The 20,406-nt window shown below is 43.2% G+C and overlaps 1 protein-coding gene across 1 annotated transcript; it reads left to right on the top strand.

The window, feature by feature from the left end:
* The first annotated feature begins 2,169 nt into the window (after positions 1–2,169).
* Positions 2,170–10,640, top strand: LOC140106241 (pulmonary surfactant-associated protein D-like). The gene is made up of 6 exons (XM_072130523.1): positions 2,170–2,301; positions 2,426–2,591; positions 3,286–3,366; positions 6,737–6,784; positions 8,242–8,328; positions 10,139–10,640. Exons 1-6 carry the CDS (start codon positions 2,299–2,301, stop codon positions 10,516–10,518), a joined length of 765 nt encoding a protein of 254 aa, XP_071986624.1. The 5' UTR covers positions 2,170–2,298; the 3' UTR covers positions 10,519–10,640.
* Positions 10,641–20,406: the final 9,766 nt, after the last annotated feature.

The raw sequence follows: 20,406 nt of genomic DNA, 5'->3' as shown, positions 1-20,406 counted from the left end.
AATTGAATACTTTGTTCTGTACAGAGCTTTTTTCAATTTAGACCTTGATTTGGAGTCACCAACAAAATTAAAGTGGAAAAACACACTCCACCTGTGTTGCAATGTGTAAAACAAGACAAAATGAGGCTCAGTATTGTGTGTGGACTCCACGTACTGTATTACCTACCTACACTCTTCGTCAACACACACAAATGGCTCAGGTAGTGCAGCTCATTCAGGATGGTACATCAATGCGAGCTGTGGCACGAAGGTTTGCTGTGTCTGTTAGTGCAGTGTCCATAGGCTGGAGGCGCTACCAGGAGACAGGACAGAACACCAGGAGATGTGGAGGGGGCTGTAGGAGGGTAACAACCCAGCATCAGGACCACTACCTCCACCTTTGTGCACGGAGGAACATGCCCCAAATGTGCATGCGTCTCCACAAATAGTTAGAAACTGACTCAATGAGGATGGATTAACCCCTTACCGAAATGTGACGTAGTATTACATGACGGCTATGGGTATATGCAAGATGGGCGTTTGCTTCATATTGCAGCAAACACCCACCGGTAACACCCGTGATCTGTGCCAACACGCCGGAAGCATTTAAATCCTTGTGGCGCTTGGATGCCGCCATCTTGGATACGATCCTGTAAAGTCATCGAGGAAGGCGATTAGTTGTCCTGACAGCCTCGGGTCTTACAAGACCCCGAGGCTGTCTGATTTTAACCCATTCATTACAATGTGCTTTTTGCACATTGTAATGAATAATGAGGAAAATCCCCAAATACTGTTTGGCAGTATATGGTAGGATCAATCAGTCAACCTAAGGTTGAGGTACCCTAGGGGGTCTGAAAAATATTTATTAAAAAAAGTTACAAAAATTATTTTAAAAAAAACCCTAGATATTTAAATGAACCCGCTTTCTTAGAACTGATATAAATATAAATGAACAGTAAGAATCATAAACATGTTAGGTATCACCATGTCCCAAAATATCCGCTCTATCAAAATATAATAATGGTTATTCCTGGTGTTTAACCCTGTAACATAGCATCCAAAGTCGAAAATTTTTGTCTTTTTGCCATTTTGAAAAAATTCTATAAAAAGTGATCAGAAGGCCGTATACTGCTACAAAAGGTAGAATTGAAAACTTCATCAAAAGTCGCAAAAAATGACACCACCAACAGTGCCATATAAAAATTTGAAAAAGTTATCAGCGCCAGAAGATTTGTACATTTTTTGTACAGGTTTTAATTTTTGTAATAGTATGAAAATATTATAAAGCCTATACAAATTTGGTATCCTCATATTTGGGGCACACAATGAAAGCCATAAAATCCAAGCCCACAAGAATATGGCGCAATTGTGTTTTTTTGGCATTTTACAGAGAACACCAGGATTGGTGTATTCGCCGCTGGCCCCCTGTGCTCTACACAGATGAAAGCAGGTTCACACTGAGCACATGTGACAGAAATGATATGAGTCTGGAGACGCTGTGGAGAGCGATCTGCTGCCTGCCCGCTCCATCCAGAAACGTCACGTTGCACAACAGACTATCCAGGAGTTGGCGGATGCTTTAGTCTAGGTCTGGGAGGAGATCCACAACCTCATCAGGAGCATGCGGAGGCATTGTAGGAAGGTCATACAGGCACGTGGAGGCCACACACAATACTGAGCATCATTTGTCTTGTCTAGTTGGATCAGCCCGTAGTGTGTTTTTCCACTTTTGTTTTCCAGGCCTCCATTGGTTAATACATTTGTTTCCATTAATGTTCTTTTGTGATTTTGTTGTCAGCACATTCAACTTTGTACAGAGCAAAGTATCCAATGAGAATATTTCATTAATCCAGATTCCGGATGTGTTATTGGAGTGTTACCTTTATTTTATTTGAGCAGTGTATATATATCAAATGATTTCTGAAACATAATAAACAGATACATACATAACTATGTCTTGTATATGTCCTGTGTTTGCTTTACTTTACTTGTTCATTAACAAAATACTATTCTATAAAGTGTCACATTTCTCCATTTCTTATGTTTTAGCGGATTTAGAAAAACAATATAACCTTGCAACTTCCTGGAACATGTTTTAACCCATAACCAGAAATGACAAAACAAGAAAAAACAGCATCCTTCTATTGACCTTCCCTGCTCAAAGTTCACCGAGATACCGCTAAATAATCGATAAACTGCCATACAAAAAGCAGCGCATGCCTTGCACTCGTCATAATTTCGTTTGCTGCTGGCAATGTCCTCAGTGAAAACCCATTTTCATTTTATAGATTTATGACAATTTGTCCGACGTAGTTGATAATGGTAAGTGAGCACCGGGACAGACGATATATTGTTTCCCGCTAGATTAGGTGAAGCTTCTTTTAATTTCTATAAATTTGGAAAATTCTCATAATTTTGTGAAATATTTAGTTGCATTTCTTCTAAGGTAAACATGGCTCAGAGTATCAGCTTCATAGCTGTAATATGTATCATCTTATTCCCTGGGACTCGGACATCGGACACATCACCCACTTGCTCTGTAATACAAGGACTTCCAGGTCTCAATGGACGGGACGGAAGAGATGGTATCAATGGATTTAAAGGAGATCCAGGTAAGATAGACAAACAAATGGAGTTTATCATTGGTGGCTCTCTAAAAGTAAGTATATACAGGCAGTCCCCTACTTAAGGACACCCGATTTACAGACGACCCCTAGTTACAGATGGACCCCTCTGACCACTGTGACCTCTGGTGAAGTCTCTGGATGGTTCACTTTATTCCCAGACTGCAATGATCAGCTGTAAGGTGTCTGTAATAAAGTTTTATTGATAATCCTTGGACCCATTACAGCAAAAAATTTTGAAAATCCAATTGTCTTTGTACCTCCAGACAATTTTTTTTTAATCCCAATTATAAAATATGCAGTTCCGACTTACATACAAATTCAACTTCTCATATATTAGTGGAAAGTGGAAAGTGGAAAAAATGAGAAATCATAAGAGGTTCATGTATGATAATCTAATTATGTAGCCATATGTACGTGATAACCGTACATAACCGTACATAATCCAACTGAATATGCTGGATGCTCTATAATGGCCTTCAAACATTAACCTTGAACTTGAGGGGTAAAATTGTCATTCTGCTCCATATGAGAAGAGTGGAAACCAATAATAAGTAAGACGTGTGATAGTTTGAGGCTACTGCGTGCGGTGGATACAAAGACTAAATAACATATCAGAAGGTGGAAACTCAACATTCAGTTGTCATGATATAAAACAATAATGTACATCTGCTTTTATTAGGTCCCCCTGGAGAGTCAGGAACACCAGGAGTTAGAGGCATCACTGGACCACCAGGGAAACTGGGACCTAAAGGAAATCCAGGTCTGTGTGCCTATTATAATATTTCAGTCATAATGAATTGTTTAATGCCTCATTGACTACATCGACTACTGATGTGTTTTACTATTAGTTGTCTTTTGAGTGGAAACATATTCTTTTGTGTTTAGCTGTGTAGATTTAACTCCTCCGCGCACCAGGACGTTCTATTACGTACTGGTGCTGCGGGGAGGGGTGTATGGAGAGGTCACAGGCAGAGCTCTCCCCATACATGACTGGTGTCAGCTGCCAGCGATCGCGGCACATAACATCTTGGATGGCCGATCGTCGCCCCCTCCTCCCTGGGATGTCATCGCAGGCATAGTATGAGCAATCAGACCCTGTAGGGTTAAAGTACCCTAGATGATCTGGGATCTTTGAAAAAAAAATAACTAACAAAATGAAGCAGGAAAATAAGACCCTCAAATGGAAAATAGTGGATTTGGAGTAGATTGTTCTAGAAGGTCCAGTTTAAGAATAATTGGGGTACCAGAAAAGGCTGAAAGTGCAAATACTATTGGATTTGTTAAGGATTGGTTAGTGGAGACTTTAGGGAAGGAGCACCTATTCCATAATTTTGATCTTGAACGTGCACATAGGATACCCGCTACGCCTCTTATTCCTGGTCATCCTCCCTGAACAATTATCTGCAAAATGATGCTGTCTAGAGACAGGGACACTATCCTGAGAAGAGCATGAGAAATAAAAGAACTTCTAGAGAAGGAAGGTGGCCCCCTTGCAGATTCATGAGGACCGATGCAGATTTGTCTTGGGGTGATACATTAAAACTAATATTGGGCACTTGTGGGTTTTACAGTTGGGCCGGGGAGAGACGCACTACATCCTATCTTTAGACGCCTCAAAGGCGTTTGAAAGGGTGGAATGGATCTTCCGCTGGGAGGTGTAGATTTAGGTTGGGGGGAAGATTCAAGGACTGGGTAAGATTATTTTATATGGTGGCACCTAGGGCCTGTATCAGGGTCATTGTAGATTATTCCTCCTTTTTTCATTGACAAGGGGCACAAGACAAGGTTGTCCCCTGTCACAATTATTATTTGTAACATTCATTGAACCTTCGGCTCTAAAGATAAGAGCAATGAAAGAGATTTTAGGGGGGTATGGAGGTAGCCAGCATAAGATTATGCTATTTGCAGACAATATCCTCCTGTTTCTGAGAGATTCAGAGAGATCAGTACCTAGGGCCATGAGAGTGATTAGGGACTTCGGAAAGGTTTGAGATTACCATATATACTTGTGTATAAGCAGAGTTTTTCAGCACAAAAAAAGGCGTTGGAAACGTGTGTACAGTGTTAATTTTTTTTATAGACTCAAGTATAAGCAGATTTCGGTTTTTACTCGGCTTATACTTGAGTATATACAGTAACTGGGTTTTGGTTGTAGTTTAAGCACTCTGTTTATATATTGGAAACCCCGACAAGAGAATAACATGGAAAAAATGAAATATTTTTTAACCCCTTGACGCTGTGCGCCGTAGCTCTACGGCGCAGAGGTATAAGGGATGTATGAAGAGGGCTCACGGACTCTTCATACAAAGGTGGGGATTTTTGCATATTGCAGAAAACCCCCACCGCTATTAACCCCTCCGTTGCCGCCGGCAAAGTCGCCAGCAGCATTTAAAAGACGGCGGCGCCGCCATCTTTGTTACGATCGCCGCGTCCCCGAACGTCATCGGGGGGCGGCGATCGGTTGCCATGGTAGCCTCGGGTCTTCGTTTGACCCGAGACTATCTGGCTTCTGCATATCCATTACAATGAGCCTGTGGCTCATTGTAATGTATAGTGTGCAAAAATGCCATATATTGCAATACTGTAGTATTGCAGTATATGATAGGAGCGATCTGACTATCTAGGGTTAATGTACCCTAGATGGTCTAAAAAATAGTGAAAAAAAAAAAGAAAAAAAAAGTTTAAAAAATAAAAAAAATTAATAAAATATTAAAAGTTCAAATCACCCCCCTTTCCCTAGAACGGATATAAAACATAATAAACAGTAAAAATCACAAACATATTAGGTATCGCCGCGTCCCAAAATGCCAGATCTATCAAAATATAAAAACGGTTACGGCCGGCTGTGACCTCCGAGGCAGGAAATGGCGCCCAAATGTCCGAAATGCGACTTTTACACCTTTTTACATAACATAAAAAATGATCAAAATGTCGCACAGACTTCAAAATGGTAGCAATGAAAACGATGCCGCATTTCGCAAAAAATGACCCCTCACACATCTCCGTGCGCCAAAGTATGAAAAAGTTATTAGCGTCAGAAGATGGCAAAATTTTTTTTTCTTTTTTGTACACATTCGTTTAATTTTTGAAAATGTATTAAAACACAATAAAACCTGTATAAATTTGGTATCACCGCGACCGCACCGAACCAATGAATAAAGTAGGCGTGTTATTTGGAGCGAAGAGTAAAAGTCGTAAAAACTGAGCCCACAAGAACGTGACGCACGTGCAGTTTTTTTTCAATTTTTCCACATTTGGAATTTTTTTTCAGCTTCACAGTACACGGCATGTTAAAATAAATAACATTACGGGAAAGTAAAATTTGTTACGCACAAAATAAGCCCTCACACAGGTCTGTACAAGTAAAAATGAAAAAGTTATGGATTTTTGAAGTTGGAGAGCGAGAAATGAGCCGAAAAACCCTGCGTCCTTAAGGGGTTAAGAGAATATAAAATAAATAAACAGAAACTTAGTTTGAAACTTAACACACTTTATTGAAAATTTGAAACACAGAAATGTCATGCACAAACAAGTTCATATCAAGTAAATTTGGATTAAATGAAATCTTCTATCAAAATCCATCATGATAAACCAGGGACACTTACTCATAGATCCGGGCACCGTGAAAAATTCCAAATGCAGTGAAATTGTCAGGAAAACACATTTTCACCATTTTCTTGTGTGCTTTGGTTTTACAGTTTTCACTCTACTCCATATGACATCTTCTATTTTTTCTTTGCATCACTGCAAGCATAGTGACACCAAATTTATATTGGTTTAATTAACCCCTTAATGACTTGAGATGATGTATTTGTAGGTCACAAGTCTGTTAAGGGAGTAAGGAAATGGCTCACGAGCTGAGCCCTTTCCTCACCGTATTTATGCAGACAGACAGCACAATCCATGTTTGGACGGGTGTCTAATGTGCCAAACACCCGGTATCAGAGCTTTTGATAACACAGCCCACCCCTGGCTCCCACAGGTTGCGATCTCCTGCAATCCTCTGTAAAGCAGTGCCATAGAAAGGTGTAGTACCCTCAGTGACCACCATAAATACCTGAATAGTATTACCACTACATATTGCTTATACATTTATGAAATGTGACTAAAATTATACATTTTTATTCAAGGATTGCCAGGTCCAAAGGGAGAAAATGGAGACATTTCTGTACAATCAGGTAAATGACATAATTAACATTAAAGTGTGTAATATAAATATATTTCAATTACTACCAACATGCTAGTTTTTTGTAATTGTTTCAGTTATGAAATTACTGTACATGGCTTTTGATTTATAATATCCTGAAACTGTACAGGAACAGCACCTGGAAATTGTCTGTATGGTTTTATATTGATGTTTCCATTTTTTGAATTTTGTAAATATTCTTTTACGGCTACAAGACACACATTGGGGGTCATTTACTTACACGGTCCTGTCGCGATCCAGCAGCGCGTTCTTCGACGAGGATTCGGGTCTTCCGGCGATTCACTGAGGTCGTGCGCCCGATGTCCACCAGGTCTGTCGGAGTTCACCAACCTATTCCCGGTGCATGTGAGTGATTAATTTTGCGACACAATTTGTTTTTTTAAATTCTGGGGGTTTTCCGAATCCGTCGGGTTTTCCGACCGCTACGGCCCCCGATTTCTGTTGCGTGAAAGCCGGTGCCGATGCGCCAAAATCCGATCGCGTGCGCCAAAATCCTGGCAGAATTCGACGCAAAACGAAAAAATACGGGAAACTCGAATGCTCAAATCAGACCCTTAGTAAATGTGCCCCATTGTATTGTAGGTATCTTACTTTTTGTTTATACGGTCATCTAAAGTAGAGCTTTTTTGCCTGCTTAAAACATCTAGAACCCTGTTCAGCTCTACTTTCCTTACTTTCCAAATAGCTGCATGTAACATCTGTGCCGGTGTCATCCGATGTTGGTAAATTATGACTGAGGATGTGCCAATGGTGTCATTGGGGCATATTTATCAGGGCCTCCACACCATGTCTGATTATTTGCCCTAACCCGCCACCTTCACACCAGTGGGGAGTTACTGTCCCCGCGCCGGTGCACTCGTTTTTATATTTCCGATTTGCAATGATTTCTCCTGAATTGCCCTGGGATTTTGGCACATGTGATCGGATTGTGGCGCATCGGCGCTGGCATGCACGTGACGGAAATCAGGGGGCGTGGCCGAAAGAAAACCCGACGGATTCGGAAAAACCACCGCATTTAAAAAAAAAAAAAAGTGTTGCGAAACTTGCACTTACCTTCACTAGCAATAGGCCGGTGAACTTGAGTGCATTTCAGCGGACTTCAGCGCAGCAGCGCCACCTGGTGGACGTCAGAGGAACTACCTCTGACGTGAATCCCGGCCTGACCCGAATCCACCGCAGAGAACGCGGCGCTGGCTCAGTCCTGATCTGTGCTCCTCCTTCCTTTGTAGCCGCTCAATAGGATTAATGGCCACTACTTACTTCATAATTTATGTCCGGGGTCTACCTGTGTACAGGAAAGGTCATTAGTGGTGTAAAAAACAACACTACACATTTGATGTGGTTTATCCATATTATCAGTTTCGACCTAAATGCAATTTAAAAACTAAATACTAAGTTTAAAAATATTATATATATCTTTTTTTACAGCAACACTTGCAAGTTTCCAGAACAAATTATCATCACTTGAAGCACGGGTAAACCAGTTGCAGCTCAGCATATCAAAAATGACAAAAGGTTTGACCTCTTGTAATGTATTATACTGTCATGTTACTCGTTTCAGACTTTGATTTCTACAAATCTTAAAATTAACCTGTCACGTTATGCATGCTATTCATTTATATTTTTCTAAGCTAAGAAGCAGGAGTTTGGCTGGAGGGGTGGGCCGGAGTTTGGCTGCGGGGGCGGACCAGCAGGCCGGATTATGGCTGCGTGGGTGGCCAGCAGGCCGGAGTATGGCTGCGGAGGGGGGCCAGCAGGCCGGAGTTTGGCTGCGGGGGTGGGAAAGCAGGCCGGAGTTTGCCCTGGGCGGGGGTGAGCGGGCACACAGAGTTCGGGCGGAGGGGCAGTGGTAGGGAAGAGGCAGGTGGAGTTTGGGTGGATGGACTGCCCGGAGTTTGCGCTGGGCAGGCGGGTCAGCACTCAGGAAAGTATAGGCACAGAGGGAGGGGCCCGGAGGTACAAAGGGCCGGGTCGCGGTCGCACCCTCTGCGATCGCGATTGTTACGCCACTGCGCACATGTATTTTTTTCACAAATTTCACTACACTGGAAATTTTTTCCCGCTGCCCAGTACACGACATAGAATATTAAATGCCGTCACTATGAATTGCAATTTGTTACACAGAAAACAAGCCCTCATACAGCTCCTAACATGGAAATTTAAAAAAAAAATATGGATTTTTGAAGGTGGGGAATGAAAAATAAGTATGCAAACACCAAAAAGGGCCTGGTCATTAAGGGGTTAATAGTAAGGGCAAGTGGTTGATTGGGTCCAAGTTGTAAGTTTCAGTTTGCTTGGCACTAATATATTGCGAAGTGTCTTTGCCCGTTCTTATGCGATATGGGATCAAGTTTTCCAAATTTTTCTGATTCTCCTGAATTGACAGTAGGGTCATGTGGAGCCATGGTGTATGGTGGCCACTGCCGAAATCAAGATAACTGAGAGTGAACCCCAAGTTTGATGGAGAGATCTATAATTTCAATTGAAGCTGCGTAATGGTGAAAGGTAAAGGATAGGCCCATGTTACTGTTGTTGAGGTGGCATATAAAATCTTCCACTGGTTTGCCGTCTCCATTTTAGATGAAAAACAAATCATTAATATAGCTACAGAAGAACAGAATGTTAGCGGAAAAGGTGTAAGGGCCTAGGATATACAGGCAGTCCCCGAGTTAAGTACAGGATAGGTTCCATAGGTTTGTTCTTAAGTTGAATTTGTATGTAAGTCGAAACTGTATATTTTATAACGGTAGATCCAGACAAAAATTTTTTCGTTCCAGTGACAATCGGAGTTTCAACATTTGTTTTGCTGTAATTGGACCAAGGATTATCAATAAAACTTAATTACAGACACCTTACAGCTGATCATTGCAGCCTGGGACTATAGTAAAGTATCCAGAAAGCTTCACCAGAGGTCACAGTGGTCAGAGAGGTCCGTCTTTAACTAGGGGTCACCTGTAAGTCGGGTTTCCTTAAGTAAGGTACCGCCTGTACAGTTTTTTTGAATGATCCCATATATAGATTAGCATATGATGGTGCCATTGCACACCCTTTTAATTGGCATTTGTCTAACTTTCTTATTGCTCTTTCACCTTATTACTTACTAGGCCATTTCCCAGCTTGGGGCTGAGACGCAGCAACTCCCCCCCCCCCCCAAACACTGAACACATTTAACCTGTTCTGTACTACCCAACCTACATACCCATTTCCCCCTCAGTCAACACTAGTACACAGATTTAAGGCACCAGGCTCAAGCTTGTAACTCTCTGCTTTTTTGACTTTTCCTACTCAATTTGAACATTCATGCATTTTGTTCCATTTCTTGCAGCCTTGTTATTTGCTAGAGGGGCCATAGCTGGAGAAAAAACATTTGTTACATCTGGAAAAGAACTAACTTATGAGCAGTCAAATTCAATATGCCAAAAAGCTGGAGGCCAGTTAGCAAGTCCAAAAAATTCTGAAGAGAATGCGGCCGTTCTAGAAGTTGCACAGCATTACGGTCTCTTTCCATTCTTGGGAATTACTGATATACAAACAGAAGGTATTTTTCGCTATTCAGATGGAAAATCACTTGCTTATAGTAACTGGAGTCCTGGCGAACCCAACCAATGGGGAGAAGAAGATTGCGTTGAAATGCAACTAAATGGAATATGGAATGACAAATCATGTAAAGAAAAGAGACTGATTATATGTGAATTTCAATCGTAAAATAAAGTTAATACAAAGGCAAATTTATAATTACTTGGTAAAATATATGTGTGACAGTATTTAAACCAGTTGGATGTATATTGGGCCATATTTATCAAGGCTTTTACGCCTCCGAGAAGATGGTGCAGTGGGCCGCATGGGGAGTCTCTACTCCGCGCTTGTGCACTACCCATAGTCTTCAACTGTCCAGGCAGGAGCCACCTGATACATTGAGTGCTAAGTGGACTTTGGGTCAGCGAATGATAAATGTGACCTATTGGGGCTCATTTACTAAGGGCCCCGCGGACCGCACTTTTGTCGGACATCCCGAAGATTTCAATGTTGCGCCGCCGAGACAGTGATTCTAAAGGAATTTGTGCCAGCTTTCATGCGACAGAAATCGGGGTGGGGGCGTCGGACGATCCGACGGATTCGGACAAACTGCGGTATTTAACTTCAAAGGGTGTGCATGCCAAGCACTTACATGCACCGGAGAAGAAGGTGAACTCCGGCGGACCTGAGCAGGGAAGCGACACATGCAGGATATCGGGCGCACAATCTAAGTTAATTGTGGCACAGTGCATTCCGGACGGACAATGCATTTTCGGGAACTCCGAGGGACCGGGTAAGTAAATGTGCCCCATTATCTTACAAGAGAAAGCGTCACAACATGAACTTACTTGATCAAGCATGGGAAAACCGTGTTGCCATTTTTTTCTTTGCATGTCACAATGGATCTTTGGAAATGTGAGTGTGTATGGATTTTGCTAAGAATGAGTATATTTTTGAAGCACCTGGAAAGTACCGTCTTTAATATTGGGCATGGTAAAAATTTACATAAAACAATTATTTTTTTTTATTGTTTTGTCTTATTGCCCATTATAGAGTCAAATATAAGTACTTTGTATAAATAGTCTTTAACCCCTTTTTCATTTTTGTGTTCCCCACATTCAAAATTCCATAAGTTTTTTATATTTCTGTGTACACATCTCCCTTTTCTTTGTAACAAATGATACTTGGTAATGATGGCAGGGCTGATTCTAGTCTTTTTGCTGCCTGAGGTGAAAAATTTAATGCTGACCCCCCAGCCCTCTATACCCTCATGCCCTGCTATATTTGGCCCAATGAATTCACAGACAAAAAAGCATCTACAAGGTGATCAGAACATTCTGATAAATACCCACACAGCCCCACTGGCTTAACCCCTCCCCGGCGTGCGCCGTAATAGTACGGTAGTAAAAGCGTTGGGAAGGTGCTTAACAACACACAGCGTACTATTACGGTGAACAGTAGGTGCTGGCTCATGTTTGGAGCCAGCACCATAAAGAACGGGTGTCAGCTGTAACACCCGTGACCCCTTACATGTGTGACAGTGTAAAGAACTTGTAAGAGGCTTCTGAAGTGGATGCCCCCCCCCCCCCCTATTAAAATTTCTCCAGTAAAATTGGACACATTTAAATAAAATAATATATATAAATGAGGTATCACCGTAATAAACAAAATATATTATTTTTATGCTACAGTGAATGTTCCCCCCCAAAAATGCTAAAAATCTAAAACAAGAATTTGATGTAATTTTCCTCCACACATTAAAGAGTTAATACAATCTCATTAATAAGCTAAAGAGCAACTAAAATGAAGTTTTTTAAGGGCATCTAATCTTTAAAAAGCAAAAAAAAAATTAAAGATTGTATAGTTTTTAAATATATAGCCCCGCGGACCAGAGTGGTTTTGTCGCCCCCACCCCTCAGTTCATGATCGCTGCTATTGGCTTATCAATGAAGACCATCCAATTGCAGCAGTTTTACTTACGACATCAGTAATACAGATTACCGTGCCTGTAGACGAGGTTATCAGGGCAAGATGGCATTTCACAGGTATAAATCCAACCTGTCTCCATTAGTATTAGTGTACACAATTATTTGCCCCTAGACACGTCCCTGTAACTTTGACTTAGGGTCGGGTGGCCGCCATCTTGAATTCCTGTGTGAGGCTGTACTGCTGAGATTTCTGTGTCTTTTGCCTCTGATCCTGTAGCCCCGCCCCCTTCAGTCCAGCCCCGCCACTTGCAAGGCCCTACAGAGACAGTCCCTGGGTTAATTACAGGATAGGTTCTTTAGGTTTGTTCTTAACTTGGATATGTATGCAAATTGGGCCAGGTATAATTTATAATTGTAGCTTCAGACAAAAATTTTTTTTTTGTCCCAGTGACAATTCGATTTTCAAAATTTAGTAGAAGAAAGAAAGCGTTGTAGCTCACCCGGTATTGATTCCACCTGGACCTGGTGCGTTAAACTTGAAGAAATCGTAGTAATGAATCCAGCGTCCAAACTAGGTATTTTTTTTTTTTTTTTTTTGCCAAGCCAGGCAATTAGCGTCATCTTTTTTCATAGCCAGCTACAGACGAGACACAAGCGGTTTCTTTTTATACATATCTTTTATTGGAATTTATATTGGAAATAAAGATGTAAACCTCTAAGTTTGGACGCTGGATTCATTACTACGATTTCTTCAAAATTTAGTCTTTTCATTGGAACAAAGATTATCAATATAACTTCATTACAGACACCTTACCAGTGGCGTAACTTGAAGGTGATGGGCCCCAGTGCAAAGTCTGCACCAGGCCCCCGACTATAATGTATGGTTTATAGCACTAGTCTTCTCATATGGGAAAGTGACAAATGATGGGCCCCCTAAGCCTCTTGGGCCCGGGTGTGACCGCACCCTCTGCACCCCCTCAAGTTACGCCCCTGCACCTTACAGCTGATCATTGCAGTCTGGGACTATAGTAAAGCATCCAGAGAGCTTCACCAGGGGGCAGAGAGATCTGTCTGTAACTAGGGATTGTCTGTAAGTCGGGTGTCCATAACTCGGGGACTGCCTGTAGCACTAAATGTCTTTGATTCCACAATAATGCTTCAGGAAACTTCTATTCAGCCTCTGTGCCAAGTTCTTTTATGTGACCCTCGAATGTTGGCTAAATGCTGACCAATTTGTTCCTGGGGCTGTGGGAGAGGGACCTCCTTACGGGCGACCGGGATGTCGAGATGGACCGTGTCATCTTTTGGGCACGGTACATCGACGACATCCTGGTTGTCTGGAGGGGGACGACCCAGCAGCTGGATGCATTTGTTCAGAGAATAAACATGAATAATGTTAATATCAATAAAGTGGAATTTTTGGATGTCTTTTTAGAAAAAGATAAATTTGGATATCTCTCATCGGACCTATATAGAAAAGAAACGGCGGTCAATTCCCTGTTACACGCCTCATCCTCCCACCCACCACAAACCATCAAAGCTGTACCCACCAGACAGTATCTCCGAATGAGAAGAGTCTGCTCGACAGAGGAAACTTTTGAGCACCGTGCACAAGAACTTCGACAAAGATTTTTAAATCGGGGCTAAAGCCAAAGATGTCTAAGAAAGGCCTACCATAGAGCCAAATCAACACCTAGAATACAGTTGCTTTATCCTGAAAAGAAGCAAAAAGAAGATCAAAAGGTGAGGTTTATAACGGATTTTCACACACAATGGCAGCTCAGGAAAACAGCTTTAGAGCGTTTCTGGCCTTTGTTAAGGTCAGACTCAGTACTACAAAAGTACATTCCAGTACACCCAGGAGTAGCAGTCCGCAGATCTAAAAATCTGCAGGATATGCTAGTGACAAGCCACTATGTAAAAAAAGAAGCTCACACTTTCTTAGACAACAGAGGCCCAAAATGGGGTTGCAAACCCTGTGGTCGATGCGTAGCTTGCCCCAATATCATCAAAACTACAACCTTGACAGATTCAAGTGGTAGGAAAGAATATAAAATCACACATACCATTACTTGCAGTACTAGGGTGGTAGTGTACCATGCCACGTGTCCCTGTGGCATGATATAAATCGGCCTAACCACGAGAGAACTCAAAATTTGAGTACGAGAACATGTACGGGATATAAAGGCAGCGATAAATTCAGAGTTTTGCACTGATGGACTCCCAGTGGCGAGACACTTTAAGGAACATCATGAATGCAACCCCAAATATCTTCGCATTTGCGGCATAGATCATATAAAAAACAACATTAGGGAGGGCCCTGTAGCACAAAAACTAGCACAATGTGAGACTAAGTGGATCTGGACCCTCAAAACATTGAGTCCAGAAGGCCTCAACGAGACCCTGAGTTACGCACCATTCCTCTGACTTCCGACCCGGGTTGTGCTGGGTTTTTAACTTGTGACTTTTTATCATATGTTTGTCTATTGTTATGTAACTAATTTTGTTTTGAGTTATCTAGTGGGATCTGCAACAAACCGATTATGTGAGAGTACAAGTATTCTGGAGAACGGATAATCCTTCAGAAAATTGGAAAATGGACACTTTTTCCTACAAAAGCAATATTCTGATCCGAGCATGGACTTGGTCGACACTATCGAACCGACATTAAGGGTATTATATGTGGTAGTATATGTGGATAATCTCTCTGGACCCAATTGGTCTTAATGAAAAACCCTTTTCACTGGGAATTTTTTTTCCCCTTTTTTTTTATCTTAATATCAACCCTTGACTCACATACACACTATGACATGGTTGTTTTTCTTGTAGAAGTGTAATGATTTCTTCACACATTTTTTCACCTGTCATATTCTTGATCCATACATACACTGTGAAGCGGTTACCCTCTCTTTGCAACTTTGTTACATTTTGCAACAATTGTCTAACCGCCCCCTTGTGGAAACATCCCACTTATGTATTATACGACTACAAAAGTAAAAATCATGCACCCATATATGGGAAGGGATATTTTTGTTCATTTTATGTATGTTACGCTTTTGACAGTGAGCCTTACACTGTTGAAAAAACTTTTATGGATCCCTCTTATTTTTTTAGCACAAGCCTCACTCCTTTTTTCTTTTCCTTTCTCCTTTTCCCTTCACTTTATCACCATCACCTTCACCAACCACTCCTTGCACTCTCTATTTTTCCTCCACCTTAAAAAGTCTAAAATATGAGGGATCCATATATTCCACAAATAGATAAATGTATAATATGCTGAAGAATCTAAAACATAATCTTTTCTCCCCTCTTCTTGTTTTATTTTGTTGACCATTCATGCAGAATTAACATAATCCATCCTGTGTTAGAATAGGTGATGACTAGAGATGAGCGAACACTAAAATGCTCGGGTACTCGTTATTCGAGACGAACTTTTCCCGATGCTCGAGTGCTCGTCTCGAATAACGAGCCCCATTGAAGTCAATGGGAGACTCGAGCATTTTTCAAGGGGACCAAGGATCTGCACAGGGAAGCTTGGCCAAACACCTGGAAACCTCAGAAAAGGATGGAAACACCACGGAAATGGACAGGAAACAGCAGGGGCAGCATGCATGGATGCCTCTGAGGCTGCATAATCGCACCATTATGCCAAAATTATGGGCAACAGCATGGCCATGACAGAGTGACAGAATGAAGCTAGATAGCATGTAAAACATCCAATAATTGACCCTGACACTATAGGGGACGGCATGCAGAGGCAGAGGCAGCGGCAGCAGGCTAGAGAGTGGCATGGCGACATACCCTAATTGGACTCAGGCTTCAAACCAATGGGTGTCAGAGAGGAACCAAAGGAGGTGAGCAAGAAGCGCTCAAATAATATCGGTACATGATAAAAGTTTGCCAGTATATTTTGTGGATTACACAGCAGGGTGGCGACAAAGTTAACATGGAAGCCATGAAAACAACCCAAAATTCTGCCTGACACAGCTCGTTTGATAAGGGGACCATGTATGCTTACAGTTCATGCCAGTCGCTGCACTGGCTGCCAGTCTCCTTTCGAATACAGTTTAAAATAATAATAACCCTCATCCATAAAGCTCTGTATAATGCTGCACCCCCCTACCTCTCCTCTCTTATCTCAGTCTATCGCCCAACCCGTGCTCTTAGATCCGCCAGTGATCTTAGATTAACCTCTACCCTAGTGCGGACCTCCCACTCGCGTCTCCAAGACTTCTCTAGAGCTGCACCAATTCTATGGAATGCTCTGCCCTGGACTATCAGACTAATACCTAACCTCCAAAGTTTCAAACGTGCTCTTAAAACCCATTTCTTTAGGCAAGCCTATAACACTCATTAACTGCATGAAGTTTTAACTCTTCTACTAACCCGTCCTGTGTCGTCCTCCCATCTGTTATCCAGCAACCAACAGGCACCAGACTTCTCTGCAGTCCCATTCACCCTGGACCTGGTATATAAGATGACGGCTGAGTGGTTCAAGCGACAGCAATTCCATTTATTATATTTTTTTCTATTCCCTAAGAAGAATGGCTTGACCATTAAATATTCTTTTACCTCGTGTTACCCCATCATCTTCATAAACCGTAAGCTCTGGCGAGCAGGGACCTCACTCCTGTTGTTCCATACAAATGTTGTGCTCTGTTACATTACATTTGTATTTGTTTCCTATGATTTGTAAAGCGCTACAGAATATGATGACGCTATATAAATAAAGATTATTATTATTATTATTATGGAGGCAGTGAACTAGTAGTAGATTAAAGGTGCTGCAACTATGTTAGTTGGATCTTGGGATGGAGCTGGCGCTCTGCAGCCAGGCGAGCTTTTGCCAATCCAAGCCCCTGTCTCTAGGCTACTCCCCAAACAGCACTTCTAAGAACCTTTTGTATAAGATCAAGTGTAGTAGCGTTCTTATAAGTTTAGGATATGGCGGGTGAGGGGAATGTAAACAGATGCGCAAGAAGCGCTGAAATAATATCCCTAAATGGTAAAAGTTTGCAAGTATATTTTGTGGATTACACAGCAGGGTGGCGACAAAGTTAACAACTTTGATGTGGAATGCCCTGTAATAGCTCTTGGGCGGTGTGCCTTTTATCGCCTAGGCTCAGCAGTTTCAGCACCGCCTGCTGTCGCTTTGCGACGGCACTGCTGCTGTGCCTAGAGCTACCGACTGATGGCGCCATGCCCACGGATGGTAATTCGGAGGAGGAGGAGGTGGAGGAGGGGTGGGAGGAGGTATAGTAGGCCTTTGAGACCTGGACCGAGGTAGGCCCCGCAATTCTCTGCGTCGGCAGTATATGACCAGCCCCAGGGTCAGACTCGGTCCCAGCCTGCACCAAGTTAAGTGTAGTAGCGTTCTTATAAGTTTGGGATATGGCGGGTGAGGGGAATGTAAACAGATGCGCAAGAAGCGCATGATGCGCATGGAGCTGGCGCTCCGCTGCCAGGCGAGCTTTCGCCAATTCAAGCCCCTGTCTCTAGGCTACTCCCCAAACAGCACTTCTAAGAACCTTTTGTATAAGATCAAGTGTAGTAGCGTTCTTATAAGTTTAGGATATGCCGGGTGAGGGGAATGTAAACAGATGCGCAAGAAGCGCATGATGCGCATGGAGCTGGCGCTCCGCTGCCAGGCGAGCTTTCGCCAATTCAAGCCCCTGTCTCTAGGCTACTCCCCAAACAGCACTTCTAAGAACCTTTTGTATAAGATCAAGTGTAGTAGCGTTCTTATAAGTTTAGGATATGCCGGGTGAGGGGAATGTAAACAGATGCGCAAGAAGCGCTGAAATAATATCCCTAAATGGTAAAAGTTTGCCAGTATATTTTGTGGATAACACAGCAGGGTGGCGACAAAGTTAACAACTTTGATGTGGAATCCATGAAAACAACCCAAATTTCTGCCTGACACACCTCGTTTGATAAAGGGACGATGTATGGAGGCAGCTATATGGACGACTTTTGGAGGTAGCAATGGAGACAACGTGTGGAGGCTGCTATGGAGACAATTTAATTTGGATAGTGCCTGTATGTGGCAGTCCCAAACATTTTTCAAACCAGAGGAGCAGGTAGGTGGCCCTCCAGTAAAATGGAATAGATTGAGTGCCTGTATGTGGCAGTCCCAAAAATGTTTCAAACCAGAGGAGCAGGTAGGTGGCCCTGCAGTAAAATGGAATAGATTGAGTGCCTGTATGTGGCAGTCCCAAAAATTTTTCAAACCAGAGGAGCAGGTAGGTGGCCCTCCAGTAAAATGGAATAGATTGAGTGCCTGTATGTGGCAGTCCCAAAAATGTTTCAAACCAGAGGAGCAGGTAGGTGGCCCTGCAGTAAAATGGAATAGATTGAGTGCCTGTATGTGGCACTCACAAAAATTGTTTCAAACAGTGGACCGGGTAGGTGGCCCTCCAGAAAAATTAAATGCATGAAGTACTATAGGAAGAGCCAGTGGGCCCTGTCAAAAAATAGCCATTTTCCTCTGCTTTACTGTACAAAGAGGAGGAGAAGGAGGAAAATGAGGAGGAGGAGGAGTGGATCAATTATTCAGGTTGAGCTTCCTTCACCTGGTGGAGATTGGAAATTCTGAGAAATCCAGCCTTTATTCATTTTAATAAGCGTCAGCCTGTCAGCGCTGTCAGTCGACAGGCGTGTACGCTTATCGGTGATGATGCCACCAGCTGCACTGAAAACCCGCTCGGACAAGACGCTAGCGGCAGGGCAGGCAAGAACCTCCAAGGCGTACAGCGCCAGTTCGTGCCACATGTCCAGCTTTGAAACCCAGTAGTTGTAGGGAGCTGTGTGATCATTTAGGACGATGGTATGGTCAGCTACGTACTCCCTCACCATCTTTCTGTAAAGATCAGCCCTACTCTGCCGAGACTGGGGACAGGTGACAGTGTCTTGCTGGGGTGACATAAAGCTGGCAAAAGCCTTGTAAAGCGTACCCTTGCCAGTGCTGGACAAGCTGCCTGCTCGCCTACTCTCCCTCGCTACTTGTCCCGCAGAACTACGCACTCTGCCGCTAGCGCTGTCAGAAGGGAAATACTGTTTCAGCTTGTGCACCAGGGCCTGCTGGTATTCATGCATTCTCACACTCCTTTCCTCTGCAGGGATGAGAGTGGAAAGATTTTGCTTGTACCGTGGGTCCAGGAGAGTGAACACCCAGTAATCGGTGCTGGAATAAATTCTTTGAACGCGAGGGTCACGGGATAGGCAGCCTAGCATGAAATCTGCCATATGCGCCAGAGTACCAACGCGTAAGAATTCACTCCCCTCACTGGCCTGACTGTCCATTTCCTCCTCCTCCAACTCCTCCAACTCCTCTTCTTCTGCCCATACACGCTGAACAGTAAAGGACTCAACAATGGTCCCCTCTTGTGTCTCACCAACATTCTCCTCCTCTTCCTCCTCATCCTCCTCCACCTCCACCTCCTCCGATATGCGCTGAGAAACAGACCTGAGGGTGCTTTGGCTATCAACAAGGGAATATTCTTCCCCTGTCTCTTGTGACGAGCGCAAAGCTTCCGACTTCATGCTGACCAGAGAGTTTTTCAACAGGCCAAGCAGCGGGATGGTGAGGCTGATGATGGCGGCATCGCCACTGACCATCTGTGTTGACTCCTCAAAGTTACTCAGCACCTGACAGATATCAGACATCCACGTCCACTCCTCATTGTAGACTTGAGGAAGCTGACTGACCTGACTACCAGTTCTGGTGGAAGTTGACATCTGGCAGTCTACAATCGCTCTGCGCTGCTGGTAAACTCTGGATAACATGGTCAGTGTTGAATTCCACCTTGTGGGCACGTCGCACAACAGTCGGTGAGCGGGCAGTTGGAGGCGGCGCTGCGCTGCCCTGAGAGTGGCAGCATCTGGGCTGGACTTCCTGAAATGCGCACAGATGCGGCGCACCTTCGTGAGCAAATCAGACAGATTGGGGTATGTCTTGAGGAAACACTGAACTATCAGATTTAACACATGGGCCAGGCATGGCACATGTGTCAGTCTGCCGAGTTGCAGAGCCGCCACCAGGTTACGGCCGTTGTCACACACAACCATTCCCGGCTTGAGGTTCAGCGGTGCCAGCCACAGATCAGTCTGCGCCGTGATGCCCTGTAATAGCTCTTGGGCGGTGTGCCTT

The sequence above is a fragment of the Engystomops pustulosus genome, chromosome 11, assembly GCF_040894005.1.
Source record: "Engystomops pustulosus chromosome 11, aEngPut4.maternal, whole genome shotgun sequence".
Classification (NCBI taxonomy): Eukaryota; Metazoa; Chordata; class Amphibia; order Anura; family Leptodactylidae; genus Engystomops; species Engystomops pustulosus.
The sequence above is the reverse complement of the archived record's forward strand: the minus strand, read 5'-3'. Positions and strand labels throughout refer to the sequence as shown.

Bases quoted from the DNA above. Each gene is read 5' to 3' on its own strand.
- LOC140106241 (XM_072130523.1), top strand. The intron at 2,592-3,285 runs GTAAGATAGACA...TGCTTTTATTAG, and splicing joins TGGATTTAAAGGAGATCCAG to GTCCCCCTGGAGAGTCAGGA. The intron at 6,785-8,241 runs GTAAATGACATA...CTTTTTTTACAG, and splicing joins AGACATTTCTGTACAATCAG to CAACACTTGCAAGTTTCCAG.